This window comes from Coregonus clupeaformis, unplaced genomic scaffold (genome assembly GCF_020615455.1).
Source record: "Coregonus clupeaformis isolate EN_2021a unplaced genomic scaffold, ASM2061545v1 scaf1678, whole genome shotgun sequence".
In the NCBI taxonomy this organism is placed as follows: Eukaryota; Metazoa; Chordata; class Actinopteri; order Salmoniformes; family Salmonidae; genus Coregonus; species Coregonus clupeaformis.
This window is the reverse complement of record NW_025535132.1, coordinates 44,853-65,049: the sequence shown is the minus strand read 5'-3', so window position 1 is coordinate 65,049 and position 20,197 is coordinate 44,853. Positions and strand designations below refer to the sequence as shown.

The following is a 20,197-nucleotide window of genomic DNA, read 5'->3' as shown; positions in this document are numbered from 1 at the left end:
CGAGACATTGGTGACGGTCGGCTCCCCGGGGTGGGGGATGAATTTTAACTGACAAAACAACACAGTTAATGTACACACCTCCAAAACGTTCCAAAACGGTTATTTGGCTGTCCCCATAGGAGGAACCTTTTTGGTTCCAGGTAGAACCCTTTTGGTTCCATGTAGAACCCTCTGTGGAATGGATTGTACATGGAACCCAAAATGTTTCTACCTGGAACCAAAAAGGCTTATTCAAAGGGTTGCCCTATGGGGACAGCCGCAGAACCCTTTAAGGTTCTCGATAGTACCTTTATTTCTAAGAGTGTAGTCGTAGTAGTGGTACTACTAGTATCACTATAATATTGGGCAAGACAAACCTATTTGGACGATTTCAGCTGTATCATCAAAATCAATAAGTCAAAGCACGTTTTGGGGCTCATTGACTAGTTTCTATGTGCCACTGTCAAAACATTTAAATGTCCAAAATCATAATCAATATGCTGAAATAGGACCAAACATAATAATTACTCCCCATACATACTGTATATGTCACACTTGTTTTCATATTAGTTATATTTTGCTAAATTAAGTACCTTTTAAACTGCTCACACACCAACATTTACCAATCGGCCACTCTAAGCTGGAATTGATTGGCTTGTTCTAATGTAAATAATAGCACGCACAAATTAATCACATTATTCCTTGCCATTTGAGTTTGAAAATGATCAATCATGCTTCTAAGTCCTGCGACGGACAGGGGCATATAATAAAAAAAACATATTAATATGTTTAATACAATCAATTCTGTGTCATCTTGATGTCTATAACTTTTATATTAACATCACTTATCTGAGGTAAAAGAGATATGTAATTCCACTCAATTTATGTGGTGAAAAGGCAAGCTTGTGTAAGGTAGTAACAAAAACTGTCCATTAGGGAAATTTGTGCAATATAAAATAATTGTATCTAACAAAATAATTAAACATGTTTAATTTAGGATGATACTGTAGTATATGTTGCCCACTCACAAGCTATTGCAACAATTACACACATTTCTTACTAATTGAACCATTTCGAGAGTTTAAAAAATGCTCTCAAACACATTTTAACTCGAGTTTCTGTCTGCAGCAGCTTGAACGTTCGACGTCGATAATAAAAGTACTGCTAATACAATTACTACTATTACTTCTAATTTTACTAAGTTGTGAGTAGTTGTGGTATTAGTATGATTAGTAGTGTAATAGTAGAGGTGTAGCAGTGTTATTCATATCTGTCATAAATAAGTATAGGTAGTATTAACTTGTATATGAAGCTGGTGTTAGTACGATTTGTAGTAGTAGTCAGTGGCGACCTGTCATTCAGGGCAGGTGGGGCAGATTTTGTTGTTGTTGTTGTTGCCTGTTGTTGCATGTTATTTGGCCATTAATACGTGTCACATATCAGTTTGCAAACAATGTACACTACATCACCACAAAATCTACAGGGAGAGCTAGAAAGTGCAAGCCCCCCTTGGGTGCTGCCATAGATTTACATTAGAAGTGCCCATCCAAGAACGCTCAAGGTCATTGGCCACAGATAAAATGACGTCAAATCACGTTATATCTACAGTGGCTTTGATTGGACTGATCATGTCAACATCATACTTTCAAAATCTTAGCTAGCAGTCATCATCATGAATCAAGTCGACAATCGGTCTGGCAAATCCTTTTTCAATCCTTGTCATATGAAGAAAAATTAAAGATAAAACGTATCGGTGCTCATCGGCCATTGGACATCAACATTACACAACAAGTTGGAAATCGCAAATTCAACAATGAGTGGTTTGGAAGGAATCAGTGGCTAATTGCAAGCGATTCAATTGGCCCAGTGTAGGGGAGGGAATGGCCGGCAGGGATGTAGCTCAGCTGGTAGAGCATGGCGTTTTGCAATGCCAGTGTTGTGGGTTTGATTCCCACGGGGGGCCAGTAAGAAAAAAATTAACTAATAAAAAATATAATAATAATAATAATAATGTATGCAATCACTAACTGTAAGTCGCTCTGGATAAGAGCGTCTGCTAAATGACAAAAAATACAAAAATAAAATAAAAACGGTCTCTTTTCCAAGTTTAAAAGGATGAACATGGGCCAGAAAAGGTTGAATACATTGACTTGGTGCACAGGGAGAATACTGTAAGAACGGCCCATGTTCTGAATTCTGTCACTTTACATTTCAAAAGTGCTGAACAGATAGTTATATTGACTACGTCCGTCTTAGCTCGCTCATTAATGTCTTAATTGAAATTATGGATTGCCTCTTATCCATTAATTGTTCGCTTATGCCATAGTTTGTAAATCTCAAATGTCAGTAGAAACCACATTTTGTTTAAGCAAGTCAACCATATCAGCTATGGTTTTTAAAGAGGCAGTAAACACAGCTGAATGAACGGTTTCGCTGCCGGACAAGGTTCCACTGATAGCCAGGTGTAGCGGTGATGAGGATTCACTCCATGGTGCTGAAAAGAAAGCTCTGCTGTTGGGACAGCTTTATGTAGGCCCTAACAATTGGAGGCACCGTTTTTCACCGTTATAGTGCAAATCATGTATTGTTTAGTGTTGTGTTGTGTAGTGTATTGGCTTTGCTTGCATGCATAAAAAAAAGTTTGCCCCACCAAGATTTACATGCTAAAATCACCACTGGTAGTAGTAGTAGTAGTAGTATTAGTATTAGTAGTAGTAGTATTAGTAGTAGTAGTAGCAATAGCAGCAGAAGTAGTAATTGCAGCAGTAGTAGTAGTAGTAGCAGTAGTAATATTTTATATAATTTAACCTTTATTTAACTAGGCAAGTCAGTTAAGAACAAATTCTTATTTACAATGATGGCCTACTTCTCCCGAGTGGCGCAGTGGTCTAAGGCTGTGCCACTAGAGATCCTGGTTCGAATCCAGGCTCTGTTATAGCCGGGCCGCGACTGGGAGACCCATGAGGCGGCGCACAATTGGCCCAGCGTCGTCCAGGGTAGGGGAGGGGAATGGCCGGCAGGGATGTAGCTCAGTTGGTAGAGCATGGCGTTTGCAACGCCAGGGTTGTGGGTTCAATTCCCACAGGGGGCCAGTATGAAAAATAAAATAATGTATGCACTCACTAACTGTAAGTCGCTCTGGATAAGAGCGTCTGCTAAATGACTAAAATGTAAATGTACTTGTAAAGCCCCCCAGCCAAACCCTCCCCTAACCCGGACAACGCTGGGCCAATTGTGTGTCGCCCTATGGGACTCCCGATCATGGCCGGTTGTGATACAGCCCAGGATCGAACCCGGGTCTGTCGTGACACCTACTAGCACTGCGATGCAGTGCCTTAGACCACTGCACGTAGTAGTAGTAGTAGTAGTAGTAGTAGTAGTAGTAGTAGTAGTAGTAGTAGTAGTAGTAGTAGTAGTAGTAGTAGTAGTAGTAGTAGTAGTAGTAGTAGTAGTAGTAGTAGTAGTAGATGTAGTATCAGTAATAGTAGTAGTAGATGTAGTAGTAGCAACAGCAGTAGTAGTAGTAGTATCAGTAATAGTAGTAGTAGTAGCAGCAGCAGTATTAATAGTAGTAGCAGTAATAGTAGTAGTATTAATAGTAGAAGTAGAATAAGTAATAGTAGTAGTAATAGTAGCAGTAATAGTAGTAGTAGTAGAATAAGTAATAGTAGTAGTAACAGTAGCAGTAGTAGTAGTAGTAGTAGTAGTAGTAGTAGTAGTAGTAGTAGTAGTAGTAGTAGTAGTAGTAGTAGTAGCAGTAATAGTAGTAGTAGTAGTAGTATTAGTAGTAGTAGTAGCAATAGCAGCATAGGTAGTAGTAGCAGCAGTAGTAGTAGGTAGCAGCAGTAGTAATATTTTATATAATTTAACCTTTATTTAACTAGGCAAGTGAGTTAAGAACAAATTCTTATTTACAATGACGGCCTACTTGTAAAGCCCCCCAGCCAAACCCTCCCCTAACCCGGACGACGCTGGGAAAATTGTGTGTCGCCCTATGGGATTCCCGATCATGTAATTTCCCTCTGGGCAGGTGTCTAGGTGCATTGCACTGGGCGCACACCGAGCAGGAGAAAACATAAACCCTCGCGTCCTTAGCTAAAGTAGGCCACCAGTACTTTCCACTAAGACAGCACACTGTCCGACCGATGCCAGGATGACCAGAAGAGGGTGAAGTATGAGCCCAATAGATCAATCGATCGCGAACATCAGACGGAACGTACACACGACCCACTGGACACTGGGGGGGAGTGGGCTCTGTGCATAACGCCAGCTCGATGTCCGTGTCAAGTGGGCTCCCTGGACTGCTCCTCTGTGTCATACAGCCGGGACAGAGCGTCTGCCTTAGCATTCTGGGAACCTGGTCTGTACGAGAGGGTGAAAACAAAACGTGTAAAAAACATGGCCCACCTTGCCTGGCGAGGGTTCAGTCTCCTCGCCACACGGATGTACTCCAGATTGCGGTGGTCAGTCCAAATGAGGAAAGGGTGTTTTGCCCCCTCAAGCCAATGTCTCCACACCTTCAGAGCCTTAACAACAGCTAACAGCTCCCGGTCCCCCACATCATAGTTACGCTCCGCCGGACTGAGCTTCTTCGAAAAGAAAGCACAGGGGCGGAGCTTTGGTGGTGTACCCGAGCGCTGAGACAGTACAGCTCCTATCCCAGCCTCGTACGCGTCCACCTCGACTATGAATGCCAAGGAGGGATCCAGATGAGTCAGCACGGGAGCCGAGGTGTACAGAGCCTTCAGGTGACCAAAAGCCCTGTCCGCCTCAGCTGACCACTGCAGGCGCACCGGTCCCCCCTTCAGCAAGGAGGTAATGGGAGCCGCTACCTGACCAAAGCCCCGGATAAACCTCCGGTAGTAGTTGGCAAACCCTAAGAATCGCTGCACTTCCTTAACCGTGGTTGGAGTCCAATTACGCACGGCTGAAATGCAGTCATTTTCCATCTCCACCCCTGACGCGGACAGGCGGTAGCCTAAGAAGGAGACGGACTGTTGAAAGAACAGACATTTCTCAGCCTTGACGTACAGGTCATGTTCCAACAGTCGACCAAGCACCTTGTGCACCAGGGACACATGCTCGGCTCATGTAGCTGAGTATTTGAGAATATCATCTATATACACCACTACACCCTTTCCGTGCATGTCCCTGAATATCCATCGACAAAGGATTGGAAGACTGAGGGAGCATTCATCAACCCGTACGGCATGACGAGGTACTCATAGTGCCCAGAGGTGGTACTAAATGCCGTCTTCCACTCATCCCCTTCCCGGATACGCACCAGGTTGTACGCGCTCCTGAGATCCAATTTGGTGAAGAAGTGCTCCCCGTGCAATGACTCCGTCATATTAGCAATGAGAGGTAGTGGATAACTGTACTTCACCGTTATCTGATTGAGACCACGATAGTCAATGCACGGGTGTAAACCTCCAGCCTTCTTCTTCACAAAAAAGAAACTTGAGGAGGCAGGGGAAGTGGAAGGCCGAATGTATCCCTGTCCCAGAGATTCGGAGACATATGTTTCCATAGCCGCCGTCTCTTCCTGTGACAGAGGATACACGTGACTCTGAGGAAGTGCAGCGCCCTCCCTGAGATTTATCGCACAATCCCCCTGTCGATGGGGTGGTAATTGAGTCGCCTTCCTTTTACAGAAGGCGAGAGCCAAATCGGCATATTCGGGAGGAATGTGCATAGTGGAGACCTGGTTTGGACTCTCCACCGTAGTTGCACCTATACACCTCCCCGAGCACTGACGGGACCATCCCTTGAGAGCCCTCTGTTGCCACGAAATATTGGGGTCATGAGAGGCTAACCAGGGAAGCCCCAACACCACTGGAAACGCAGGAGAATCGATCAGGAAGAGACTAATTCTCTCCTCATGACCCTCCTGCGTTTCCATCCAGAGTGGAGCTGTGACCTCCCTAATCAGGCCTGACCCTAAAGGGTGACTATCTAAGGCATGTATAGGGAAGGGCACATCAACAGGCACAATAGGGATCCCTAATCTATGTGCAAATAGACAGTCCATAAAATTCCCAGCTGCGCCTGAATCTATGAGCGCCTTATGCTGGGAATGCGGGGAAACTCAGGAAATTCTACATGAACACACATGTGCGCAACAGGGGAGCTCTGGGTGAGTCGAGTGCCTACTCACCTGGGATGGTCCACCAGTGTCCTGCCTGCTGCCTCGACTCCCTGAGGACCCTTTCCAGCACCGACCAGCAGTGTGTCCTCTGCGCCACAGTTGGTGCAGGAAACAGCCCCCCTTCCGGTCACCCTTAGATCAGCACCTCTGAGCTCCATCGGTGTAGGGTCGGAAGTTCTGGGGAATGGACTTGACGGACCCTGATCCAGACGTCCGCGGGTGGCCAACAGGTTATCCAGTCGTATCGATAAATCCACCAGCTGGTCCAGGTTAAGGGTGGTGTCCCTGCAGGCCAGCTCCCGACGAACGTCTTCCCGGAGGCTGCATCGGTAATGGTCGATCAGGGCCCTCTCATTCCATCCTGCGCTGGCTGCCAAGGTCCTAAAGTCCAGTGCGAAGTCCTGTGCGCTCCTCTTCCCCTGTGTCTGAGGTGGAACAACCGTTCCCCCGCCGCTCTCCCCTCCGGTGGATGATCAAATACCGCCCGGAAACGGCGGGTGAAATCTTCATAGCGCACCGATGCCGTGTCTATTCCTCCCCACTCAGCGTTGGCCCACTCGAGCGCTTTCCCGACAGACAGGAGATGAGGGTGGACACACTCTCGTATCCCGAGGGAGCCGGGTGGATGGTTGCCAGGTAGAGCTCCACCTGGAGCAGAAACCCCTGACACCCGGAAGCTGTTCCATCATATGCCCTCGGGAGCGAGAGCCGAATCCCACTGGATCCAGGTGGTGAAGGGGTGGACAGCGGTGTGGAGTGAATAGTAGTGGAAGGAGGTGTAGAAAACCCCCCTCTCCCATCGCTCCATAGTCTGTACCACTCGATCCATGGCTGTTCCAAGAGTCTGTAGCATGGTCGAGTGCTGCTGGATGCGTTCCTCCACTGATCCTGGAGGAATGGATGTACCTGCTGACTCCATAAGGGTGCGTGATTCTGTCATGTGTCAGTGTGTAGTGGTAGGACGGAGTCAGGCGCAGGACACAGAACTTAGTCAACGACGTACTTTACTTGTCACAAGTAAATAAACATATCTTCCACCCAGGGAAGAAAATCCCGACTCACAATATCAATGACAACAAAACAATGAACAATCACGCACAACACCTTGAGGGAACCAGAGTGTAAAATAGGGAAACAAATTATCGTAATTGGAACACTGTGTGTGCAATATAGACAAAACAAGTAGAACACAGAAACATAGATCGGTGGCAGCTAGTACTCTGGTGACGCCGAACGCCGAAGCCTACCTGAGCAAGGAGGAGGAGCAGCCTCGGCTGAATTCGTGACAATTCCTCCTGACAGAGCTGGTGTAACTGAGTCAGGTTTGTAGGGCTCCTTGCTCGCACATGCTTTTTCAGTTCTGCCCACACATTTTCTATAGGATTGAGGTCAGGGCTTTGTGATGGCCACTCCAATACCTTGACTTTGTTGTCCTTAAGCCATTTTGCCACAACTTTGGAAGTATGCTTGGGGTCATTGTCCATTTGGAAGACCCATTAGCGACCAAGCTTTAACTTCCTGACTGATGTCTTGAGATGTTGCTTCAATATATCCACATAATTTTCTTTCCTCATGATGCCATCTATTTTGTGAAGTGCACCAGTCCCTCCTGCAGCAAAGCACCCCCACAGCATGATGCTGCCACCCCCGTGCTTCAGTGTTGGGATGGTGTTCTTCGGCTTGCAAGCCACCCCCTTTTCCCTTCAAACATAACGATGGTCATTATGGCCAAACAGTTATATTTTTGTTTCATCAGACCAGAGGACATTTCTTCAAAAAGTACGATCTTTGTCCCCATGTGCAATTGCAAACCGTAGTCTGTCTTTTTTATGGTGGTTTGGAGCAGTGGCTTCTTCCTTGCTGAGCGGCTTTTCAGGTTATGTCGATATAGGACTCGTTTTACTGTGGATATAGATACTTTTGTACCTGTTTCCTCTATCATCTTCACAAGGTCCTTTGCTGTTGTTCTGGGATTGATTTGCACTTTTCGCACCAAAGTACGTTCATCTCTAGGAGACAGAACGCGTCTCCTTCCTGAGCAGTATGGACGGCTGCGTGGTCCCATGGTGTTTATACTTGCATACTATTGTTTGTACAGATGAATGTGGTACCTTCAGGCATTTGGAAATTGCTCCCAAGGATGAACCAGACTTGTGGAGGTCTACAGTTTTTTTTCTGAGGACTTGGCTGATTTATTTTGATTTTCCCATGATGTCAAGCAAAGAGGCACTGAATTTGAAGGTAGGCCTTGAAATACATCCACAGGTACACCTCCAATTGACTCAAATGATGTCAATTAGCTTATCAGAAGCTTCTAAAGCCATGACATCATTTTTTGGAATTTTCCAAGCTGTTTAAAGGCACAGTCAACTTAGTGTATGTAAACGTCTGACCCACTGGAATTGTGATACAGTGAATTATAAGTGAAAAAATCTGTCTGTAAACAATTGTTGGAAAAATTACTTGTGTGCCTCGGCTGAATTCGTGACAGACATGTTCTGACACACTCAGGTTTCAGAAACATACACCTTAATTGGGGAGGATGGGTTCATAGTAATGGCTGGATCAGAATCAATGGAATGGCATCGAACACGTTTTGATACGATTCCATTTACTCCATTCCATCCTCCCCTCAGCAGCCTCCTGTGACTTACACACTATACTATCAACTATTATCTGGAGACATTTCCAGAATCATGACCAGAGATGCAACAGTTTAACCATGCTAATCATCTGAGATATTGTTGCCCTTTGACAGTTTCTACTGCTGTTATTGATCTCTCTGTACCTGAAATCGTGCTGTGCAAAGAGAATACATTATTGTCAGGGCCTGTATTCATGAAGCATCTCAGAGTAGAAGTGCTGATCTAGGATCGGTTTTGCCTTTTAGATCATTATGAATTAGATTACATGGACAAGGGGGACCTGATCCTAGATCAGTACTTAAACTCTGAGATGCTTTATGTCGGTCCTTATTGCGGAGGTCACCTGACCACATCCTCTGAACTTTTTTTTTCTAATGAACAGAATGTTTAGATATAGGCCTATGTCTGAAAATATTCACACCCCTTGACTTTTTCCACATTCTGTTCTGTTACAGCCTGAATTTAAAATTGATTAAATTGAGATTTTTTGGTCACTGGCCTACACACCATACTCTTAAATGTCAAAGTGGAAATATGTTTTCCGCCGTCTTAGAGCAGCCTCTGGGATAAGTTCAATTGCACCCTGGCGGGTACAAACAAAGGATCCAATTCGGGAAAGTCAAATTTCTGGCCGTAATGCTGGTGAGTTACCGTCGCTCTGATATCCAAGAGTTATTTCCGGCTGTATGTAATAACACAAAAAGCGTTCTGGGCTAAAAACTTAAGAAATAACACACAAAAAAAACAAAATACTGCAAAGTTGCTTAGGCGCTAGAAGCAGAGCTGCCATGTCTGTCGGTGCCATGATAATACAACATGATCATGAAAAAAAATATAAGGGGCAAATGTTGTCTGTAAAGCTCTTAGAGACCCAAAAAGACTCACAGCTGTAATCGCTGCCAAAGGTGATTCTAACATGTATTGACTCAGGGGGATTAATACTCATCTAATCAAGATATATTAGTATTTTACTTTCTGAAATGTTTGACAAATATTAAAAATGTTCTTCCACTTTGACATTACAGAGTACTTTGTGTAGATTGTTGACAAAAATGACAATTACATCCATTTTAATCCAACTTTGTAACACAAAATGTAGAAAGAGTCAAGGAGTGTAAATACTTTCTGAAGGCACTGAATAGTTTCCATTGCTATACATAGGCATTGTGCTGTTTGCTACCATTCTCTCATGTGGTGGTTTTTAGTAAAAGGTCATTGTGGTTAGAGAGACTGATGTATATTCAGCCTGAGGTGTGAAGGTGTGAAGTTTCCACTCCTCTCTCAGACAAACAAACACCTAACAAGAAGAAGAAGAAGATTTTTTTCTAGACAAATATGGAAACACAATACTGCCTGTATTCCAAATGGCAACATATCCCTATTTAGTGCACTACTTTTGGCCCATAGGGATCTGGTCAAAAGTAGTGCACTATGTACACTGTAAAATATTTCCTGTAATTAGTCTAGATTTACAGGAAAAGGATTTTAGATTCCAAAAAACGGTATGTACAGTATTCTGTGGGGTACAGCATTTTCACTAAGGAGTGCAACAAATATAGCCTCTTACAAGGCACGTTTCAAAATATGTTAACGAGACAGAGATTATTTGGTCGCCCACACATTTTCCCACAATGCACCATCATTCACAGTTTGCTGCTGTAATTATACAGCAAAACAGGTAATACCAGTACTTTACTGTAAAATTGTAATTTTACAGCAGTGTAGCAGAACGCCATTGAGCCCCCATAATGCATTGTGATGATGATTGTTAATGAGGATGATGTGTTAGTGCAGGGCTGGAACAAAGCCTGCACATCCTGTGTGCCCCCCAGGACTGTGCTGTTTCACTTCACTGAAGGGAACTTCCTGATGTCTGACCCAGAAACCAATGAGAGGGGACAAAGACCATCAGGGCCAGTATTCATAAAGAATCTCAGAGTAGGAATGCTCATCTGGCATCAGTTCTGCCTTTTTAGATCATTATGAATTAGATTACATGGACAAGGGGGACCTTATCCTAGATCAGTGCTCAAACTCTGAGATGCTTTATGTCGGTCCTTATTGCGGAGGTCACCTGACCACATCTTCTGAACTTTTTTTTTCTAATAAACAGAATGTTTAGATATAGGCCTATGTCTGAAAATATTCACACCCCTTCACTTTTTCCACATTCCGTTCTGTTACAGCCTGAATTTAAAATTGATTAAATTGAGATTGTTTGGTCACTGGCCTACACACCATACTCTTAAATGTCAAAGTGGAAATATGTTTTCCGCTTCGTCTTAGAGCAGCCTCTGGGATAAGTTCAATTGCCCTGGCGGGTACAAACAAAGGATCCAATTCGGGAAAGTCAAATTTCTGGCCGTAATGCTGGTGAGTTACCGTCGCTCTGATATCCAAGAGTTATTTCCGGCTGTATGTAATAACACAAAAAGCGTTCTGGGCTAAAAACGTAAGAAATAACACACAAAAAAACAAAATACTGCAAAGTTGCTTAGGCGCTAGAAGCAGAGCTGCCATGTCTGTCGGTGCCATGATAATACAACATGATCATGAAAAAAATATAAGGGGCAAATGTTGTCTGTAAAGCTCTTAGAGACCCAGAAAGACTCACAGCTGTAATCGCTGCCAAAGGTGATTCTAACATGTATTGACTCAGGGGGATTAATACTCATCTAATCAAGATATATTAGTATTTTACTTTCTGAAATGTTTGACAAATATTAAAAATGTTCTTCCACTTTGACATTACAGAGTACTTTGTGTAGATTGTTGACAAAAAATGACAATTACATCCATTTTAATCCAACTCTGTAACACAAAATGTAGAAAGAGTCAAGGGGTGTAAATACTTTCTGAAGGCACTGAATAGTTTCCATTGCTATACATAGGCATTGTGCTGTTTGCTACCATTCTCTCATGTGGTGGTTTTTAGTAAAAGGTCATTGTGGTTAGAGAGACTGATGTATATTCAGCCTGAGGTGTGAAGGTGTGAAGTTTCCACTCCTCTCTCAGACAAACAAACACCTAACAAGAAGAAGAAGAATATTTTTTTCTAGACAAATATGGAAACACAATACTGCCTGTATTCCAAATGGCAACATATCCCTATTTAGTGCACTACTTTTGGCCCATAGGGATCTGGTCAAAAGTAGTGCACTATGTACACTGTAAAATATTTCCTGTAATTAGTCTAGATTTACAGGAAAAGGATTTTAGATTCCAAAAAAACGGTATGTACAGTATTCTGTGGGGTACAGCATTTTCACTAAGGAGTGCAACAAATATAGCCTCTTACAAGGCACGTTTCAAAATATGTTAACGAGACAGAGATTATTTGGCCGCCCACACATTTTCCCACAATGCACCATCATTCACAGTTTGCTGCTGTAATTATACAGCAAAACAGGTAATACCGTACTTTACTGTAAAATTGTAATTTTACAGCAGTGTAGCAGAACGCCATTGAGCCCCCATAATGCATTGTGATGATGATTGTTAATGAGGATGATGTGTTAGTGCAGGGCTGGAACAAAAGCCTGCACATCCTGTGTGCCCCCAGGACTGTGCTGTTTCACTTCACTGAAGGGAACTTCCTGATGTCTGACCCAGAAACCAATGAGAGGGGACAAAGACCATCAGGGCCAGTATTCATAAAGAATCTCAGAGTAGGAATGCTCATCTGGCATCAGTTCTGCCTTTTAGATCATTATGAATTAGATTACATGGACAAGGGGGACCTGATACTAGATCAGTACTCAAACTCTGAGATGTTTTATGTCGGTCCTTATTGCGGAGGTCACCTGACCACATCTTCTGAACTTTTTTTTTCTAATAAACAGAATGTTTAGATATAGGCCTATGTCTGAAAATATTCACACCCCCTTCACTTTTTCCACATTCCGTTCTGTTACAGCCTGAATTTAAAATTGATTAAATTGAGATTTTTGGTCACTGGCCTACACACCATACTCTTAAATGTCAAAGTGGAAATATGTTTTCCGCCGTCTTAGAGCAGCCTCTGGGATAAGTTCAATTGCCCCTGGCGGGTACAAACAAAGGATCCAATTCGGGAAAGTCAAATTTCTGGCCGTAATGCTGGTGAGTTACCGTCGCTCTGATATCCAAAAGTTATTTCCGGCTGTATGTAATAACACAAAAAGCGTTCTGGGCTAAAAACGTAAGAAATAACACACAAAAAAAACAAAATACTGCAAAGTTGCTTAGGCGCTAGAAGCAGAGCTGCCATGTCTGTCGGTGCCATGATAATACAACATGATCATGAAAAAAATATAAGGGGCAAATGTTGTCTGTAAAGCTCTTAGAGACCCAGAAAGACTCACAGCTGTAATCGCTGCCAAAGGTGATTCTAACATGTATTGACTCAGGGGGATTAATACTCATCTAATCAAGATATATTAGTATTTTACTTTCTGAAATGTTTGACAAATATTAAAAATGTTCTTCCACTTTGACATTACAGAGTACTTTGTGTAGATTGTTGACAAAAAATGACAATTACATCCATTTTAATCCAACTTTGTAACACAAAATGTAGAAAGAGTCAAGGGGTGTAAATACTTTCTGAAGGCACTGAATAGTTTCCATTGCTATACATAGGCATTGTGCTGTTTGCTACCATTCTCTCATGTGGTGGTTTTTAGTAAAAGGTCATTGTGGTTAGAGAGACTGATGTATATTCAGCCTGAGGTGTGAAGGTGTGAAGTTTCCACTCCTCTCTCAGACAAACAAACACCTAACAAGAAGAAGAAGAATATTTTTTTCTAGACAAATATGGAAACACAATACTGCCTGTATTCCAAATGGCAACATATCCCTATTTAGTGCACTACTTTTGGCCCATAGGGATCTGGTCAAAAGTAGTGCACTATGTACACTGTAAAATATTTCCTGTAATTAGTCTAGATTTACAGGAAAAGGATTTTAGATTCCAAAAAAACGGTATGTACAGTATTCTGTGGTGTACAGCATTTTCACTAAGGAGTGCAACAAATATAGCCTCTTACAAGGCACGTTTCAAAATATGTTAACGAGACAGAGATTATTTGGCCGCCCACACATTTTCCCACAATCCACCATCATTCACAGTTTGCTGCTGTAATTATACAGCAAAACAGGTAATACCGTACTTTACTGTAAAATTGTAATTTTACAGCAGTGTAGCAGAACGCCATTGAGCCCCCATAATGCATTGTGATGATGATTGTTAATGAGGATGATGTGTTAGTGCAGGGCTGGAACAAAAGCCTGCACATCCTGTGTGCCCCCAGGACTGTGCTGTTTCACTTCACTGAAGGGAACTTCCCGATGTCTGACCCAGAAACCAATGAGAGGGGACAAAGACCATCAGGGCCAGTATTCATAAAGAATCTCAGAGTAGGAATGCTCATCTGGCATCAGTTCTGCCTTTTAGATCATTATGAATTAGATTACATGGACAAGGGGGACCTGATCCTAGATCAGTACTCAAACTCTGAGATGCTTTTTGTCGGTCCTTATTGCGGAGGTCACCTGACCACATCTTCTGAACTTTTTTTTCTAATAAACAGAATGTTTAGATATAGGCCTATGTCTGAAAATATTCACACCCCTTCACTTTTTCCACATTCCGTTCTGTTACAGCCTGAATTTAAAATTGATTAAATTGAGATTTTTTGGTCACTGGCCTACACACCATACTCTTAAATGTCAAAGTGGAAATATGTTTTCCGCCGTCTTAGAGCAGCCTCTGGGATAAGTTCAATTGCCCTGGCGGGTACAAACAAAGGATCCAATTCGGGAAAGTCAAATTTCTGGCCGTAATGCTGGTGAGTTACCGTCGCTCTGATATCCAAAAGTTATTTCCGGCTGTATGTAATAACACAAAAAGCGTTCTGGGCTAAAAACGTAAGAAATAACACACAAAAAAACAAAATACTGCAAAGTTGCTTAGGCGCTAGAAGCAGAGCTGCCATGTCTGTCGGTGCCATGATAATACAACATGATCATGAAAAAAATATAAGGGGCAAATGTTGTCTGTAAAGCTCTTAGAGACCCAGAAAGACTCACAGCTGTAATCGCTGCCAAAGGTGATTCTAACATGTATTGACTCAGGGGGATTAATACTTATCTAATCAAGATATATTAGTATTTTACTTTCTGAAATGTTTGACAAATATTAAAAATGTTCTTCCACTTTGACATTACAGAGTACTTTGTGTAGATTGTTGACAAAAATGACAATTACATCCATTTTAATCCAACTTTGTAACACAAAATGTAGAAAGAGTCAAGGGGTGTAAATACTGTCTGAAGGCACTGAATAGTTTCCATTGCTATACATAGGCATTGTGCTGTTTGCTACCATTCTCTCAAGTGTGACCACTGGGGGTGAGTGGGCTCTGTGCGTAACGCCAGCTTGATGTCCGTGTCAACCTCCCATACCACCGGTGCCACCAGACAAGAAGCCGGAAGTATGGGAGTGGGCTCCCTGGACCGCTCCTCTGTGTCATACAGCTGGGACAGAGCGTCTGCCTTAGCATTCTGGGAACCTGGTCTGTACGAGAGGGTGAAAACAAAACATGTGAAAAACATGGCCCACCTTGCCTGACGAGGGTTCAGTCTCCTCGCCGCCCGGATGTACTCCAGATTGCGGTGGTCAGTCCAAATGAGGAAAGGGTGTTTTGCCCCCTCAAGCAAATGTCTCCACGCCTTCAGAGCCTTAACAACAGCTAACAGCTCCCGGTCCCCCACATCATAGTTACGCTCTGCAGTGTAGCGGAACGCCATTGAGACCACATAATGCATTGCTTTTACAGTACTGTAATATAGAATTACAGTAGCTAACTGAAAGTTTTGCTGTACATTTACAGCAATTTGTTACAGCGTAGGGAATAGGGTGCAATTTTAGTGCACTTTGTAGGGATAAGAGGCCATTTGGGACGCAGTTGAAGTATATATAGTATATATAGGCCAAGTATACATAGGCGGCAGGTAACCTAACGGTTAAGAGCGTTGGGCCAGTAACCGAAAGTTGGCTGGTCCCCCACACCATCTGATTCAGAGGGGTTGGGTTAAATGCAGAAGACACATTTCGGTTGAATACATTTAGTGGTGCAACTGACTAAGTTTCCCCTTTCCCTCATTGAAATGTATACGAATGACATCACTGATGCTGTATTTACCTGTTGGCTGTGGCTTTGTCTGGCCCATAGCGGAGACCCATGATGCACTGGGGCTCCAGTTGCTCCACTGAGAGTTAGGGTACTTGTCTGGGTCGGCTCGGACCCTGACTCTGACCTGGTACCTCCTTCCTCTCTCCAGCATCTCAGGGTCCAGGTCCAAATCCGTCTGTTTGTTTATTCTGTTCACCTCCACAGCATCCTGCAGTAGTACAACATACAGTAGGTGTACTTTTAGATATTGTACAAAGCGATGTGCACTCTTTCACTGTATTCTCTCTTTCACTGTATTCTCTCTTTCATTGTATTCTCTCTTTCACGGTATTCTCTCTTTCACTGTATTCTCTCTTTCACTGTATTCTCTCTTTCACTGTTTTCTCTTTTTCATTGTATTCTCTCTTTCACGGTATTCTCTCTTTCACTGTATTCTCTCTTTCACTGTATTCTCTCTTTCACTGTATTCTCTCTTTCACTGTATTCTCACTTTCACTGTATTCTCTCTATCATTGTATTCTCTCTTTCACGGTATTCTCTCTTTCACTGTATTCTCTCTTTCACTGTATTCTCACTTTCACTGTATTCTCTCTTTCATTGTATTCTCTCTTTCACGGTATTCTCTCTTTCACTGTATTCTCTCTAATCTCTCCCCTTTCCTTCTTGTCATTATCTGTCCTCTGTCTCCCTTTCCTCCCCCCTTTCTCTCTCTCACCTCCCAGTGATGTAGTTCCTGTTTCCACTGTAGCTGGAAGTTACAGTATAGGGCGGCAGGTAGCTTAGTGGTTAAGAGCGTTGTGCCAGTAACCGAAAGGTCGCTGGTTCTAATCCCCGAGCCGACTAGGTGAAAAATCTGTCGATGTGCCCTTAAGCAAGGCACTTAACCCTAATTGCTGATGTAAGTCGCTCTGGATAAGAGCGTCTGCTAAATGACTAAAATGTAAATGTAAATGTAAGATCATATCTGAAATGGGAGCTCTTGGTGTCCATGCGATTGAGGAATTAGTGATGTTTGGCTTGCCAGGGGGGTGCATCTTAACTGCCAAAATAAAAAACAACACAGTTAATGTACATTTACATTTACGTCATTTAGAAGACGCTCTTATCCAGAGCGACTTACAAATTGGTGCATTCACCCTATAACCAGTGGGATAACCACTTTACAATATATATATTTTTTATTATTTTTTTTTAAGAGGGGGGGGTAGAAGGATTACTTTATCCTATCCCAGGTATTCCTTAAAGAGGTGGGGTTTCAAATGTCTCCGGAAGGTGGTGAGTGACTCCGCTGTCCTGGCGTCGTGAGGGAGCTTGTTCCACCATTGGGGTGCCAGAGCAGCGAACAGTTTTGACTGGGCTGAGCGGGAACTATGCTTCCGCAGAGGAAGGGGAGCCAGCAGGCCAGAGGTGGATGAACGCAATGCCCTCGTTTGGGTGTAGGGACTGATCAGAGCCTGAAGGTACGGAGGTGCCGTTCCCCTCACAGCTCCATAGGCAAGCACCATGGTCTTGTAACAGATGCGAGCTTCAACTGGAAGCCAGTGGAGTGTGCAGAGGAGCGGGGTGACGTGAGAGAACTTGGGAAGGTTGAACACCAGATGGGCTGCGGCATTCTGGATGAGTTGTAGGGGTTTAATGGCACAGGCAGGGAGCCCAGCCAACAGCGAGTTGCAGTAATCCAGACGGGAGATGACAAGTGCCTGGATTAGGACCTGTGCCGCTTCCTGTGTAAGGCAGGGTCGTACTCTCCGAATGTTGTAGAGCATGAACCTGCAGGATCGGGTCACCGCCTTGATGTTAGGTAGTCGTAGTAGTACTAACATATTACTAATATAGCACTAATATCACTATAACAGAACTACTAGTACTAAGTTGAATTAGAAGTGTTAGTATCAAGTATGAATTAGTATTAAATTGAATCAATTAATATACTTTCCAGCATTCTTGTATTGCATTATGCTGTATTATAGTGTATTGAGTTTGTGTATTTTGTATGCTAACAAAACCTCATAAAGTTCTTGTATCGTATCGTTGTAGTTGGTGTACAATTATTAGTGTAGTAGTAGGTTAGTCATAGCTGACATTTCGTACACAATAGTACTTCCACCTTTGGCCTCCAAATACTGTACACTTACTGTGGTTAAATGGTTGATACGTGTAGTTAATCTGAATCACATAATCTTCTCCTTGTCCACATCGTACACCAATGGGTATTTTATCATTTTCCCAAAAGTACTGAAAGAGAATTTGCAGAAGTTCAGTTATCCAGGGTTGGTTGTCTATTGGTCTATACAGTGGGGGAAAAAAAGTATTTAGTCAGCCACTATTTGTGCAAGTTCTCCCACTTAAAAAGATGAGAGAGGCCTGTAATTTTCATCATAGGTACACGTCAACTATGAAAGACAAATTGAGAATAAAAAATCCAGAAAACCACATTGTAGGATTTTTAATGAATTTATTTGCAAATTATGGTGGAAAATAAGTATTTGGTCACCTACAAACAAGCAAGATTTCTGGCTCTCACAGACCTGTAACTTCTTCTTTAAGAGGCTCCTCTGTCCTCCACTCGTTACCTGTATTAATGGCATCTGTTTGAACTTGTTATCAGTATAAAAGACACCTGTCCACAACCTCAAACAGTCACACTCCAAACTCCACTATGGCCAAGACCAAAGAGCTGACAAAGGACACCAGAAACAAAATTGTAGACCTGCACCAGGCTGGGAAGACTGAATCTGCAATAGGTAAGCAGCTTGGTTTGAAGAAATCAACTGTGGGAGCAATTATTAGGAAATGGAAGACATACAAGACCACTGATAATCTCCCTCGATCTGGGGCTCCACGCAAGATCTCACCCCCGTAGGGTCAAAATGATCACAAGAACGGTGAGCAAAAATCCCAGAACCACACGGGGGGACCTAGTGAATGACCTGCAGAGAGTTGGGACCAAAGTAACAAAGCCTACCATCAGTAACACACTACGCCGCCAGGGACTCAAATCCTGCAGTGCAAGACGTGTCCGCCTGCTTAAGCCAGTACATGTCCAGGCCTGTCTGAAGTTTGCTAGAGTGCATTTGGATGATCCAGAAGAGGATTGGGAGAATGTCATATGGTCAGATGAAACCAAAATAGACCTTTTTGGTAAAAACTCAACTCGTCGTGTTTGGAGGACAAAGAATGCTGAGTTGCATCCAAAGAACACCATACCTACTGTGAAGTATGGGGGTGGAAACATCATGCTTTGGGGCTGTTTTTTCTGCAAAGGGACCAGGACGACTGATCCGTGTAAAGGAACGAATGAATGGGGCCATGTATCGTGAGATTTTGAGTGAAAACCTCCTTCCATCAGCAAGGGCATTGAAGATGAAACGTGGCTGGGTCTTTCAGCATGACAATGATCCCAAACACACCGCCCGGGCAATGAAGGAGTGGCTTCGTAAGAAGCATTTCAAGGTCCTGGAGTGGCTCTAGCCAGTCTCCTGATCTCAACCCCATAGAAAATCTTTGGAGGGAGTTGAAAGTCTGTGTTGCTCAGCGACAGCCCCAAAACATCACTGCTCTAGAGGAGATCTGCATGGAGGAATGGGCCAAAATACCAGCAACAGTGTGTGAAAACCTTGTGAAGACTTACAGAAAACGTTTGACCTGTGTCATTGCCAACAAAGGGTATATAACAAAGTATTGAGAAACTTTTGTTATTGACCAAATACTTATTTTCCACCATAATTTGCAAATAAATTCATTAAAAAATCCTACAATGTGATTTTCTGGATTTTTTTTTCTCATTTTGTCTGTCATAGTTGACGTGTACCTATGATGAAAATTACAGGCCTCTCTCATCTTTTTAAGTGGGAGAACTTGCACAATTGGTGGCTGACTAAATACTTTTTTTCCCCACTGTATATATGCTGTCATTGTTTTATTATTATTATTATTATTAGGAAAAACTTAATAAAAAAACATTAAAAATAAACAAATTCCTGGATAATTTATTCATCCAGATTAATGTGTTACATTCATGTTATTACTTGTATCATCTGTTATTAAAAGACTTAGCATCTATAATAATGCATATATATAACCAATCATTGATTTTTACTTCATGTAGTTTTATAAAACTCACTGGATTGCCCTCAAAGACCAGACTGCCGCCTCTCAAAGCTGTGTTGGAACCGCCCAAGGACTTCATCTCACATTCACTGTAGTTAAAACAGTGAACCATTGTTTCAGTTAGCGTCTCAAATGGCAGT

General features: G+C 42.8%; 1 protein-coding gene across 1 annotated transcript in view; it reads right to left on the bottom strand.

The window, feature by feature from the left end:
- The window catches only part of LOC123487367 (B-cell receptor CD22-like), a 35,173-nt gene extending 19,075 nt beyond the window's left edge, over positions 1–16,098 (bottom strand). The window contains exon 1 of the mRNA XM_045218591.1: positions 15,957–16,098. Within this exon, the coding sequence (XP_045074526.1) occupies positions 15,957–16,098 (142 nt within the window). The remainder of the gene's footprint in view (positions 1–15,956) is intronic.
- Positions 16,099–20,197: the final 4,099 nt, after the last annotated feature.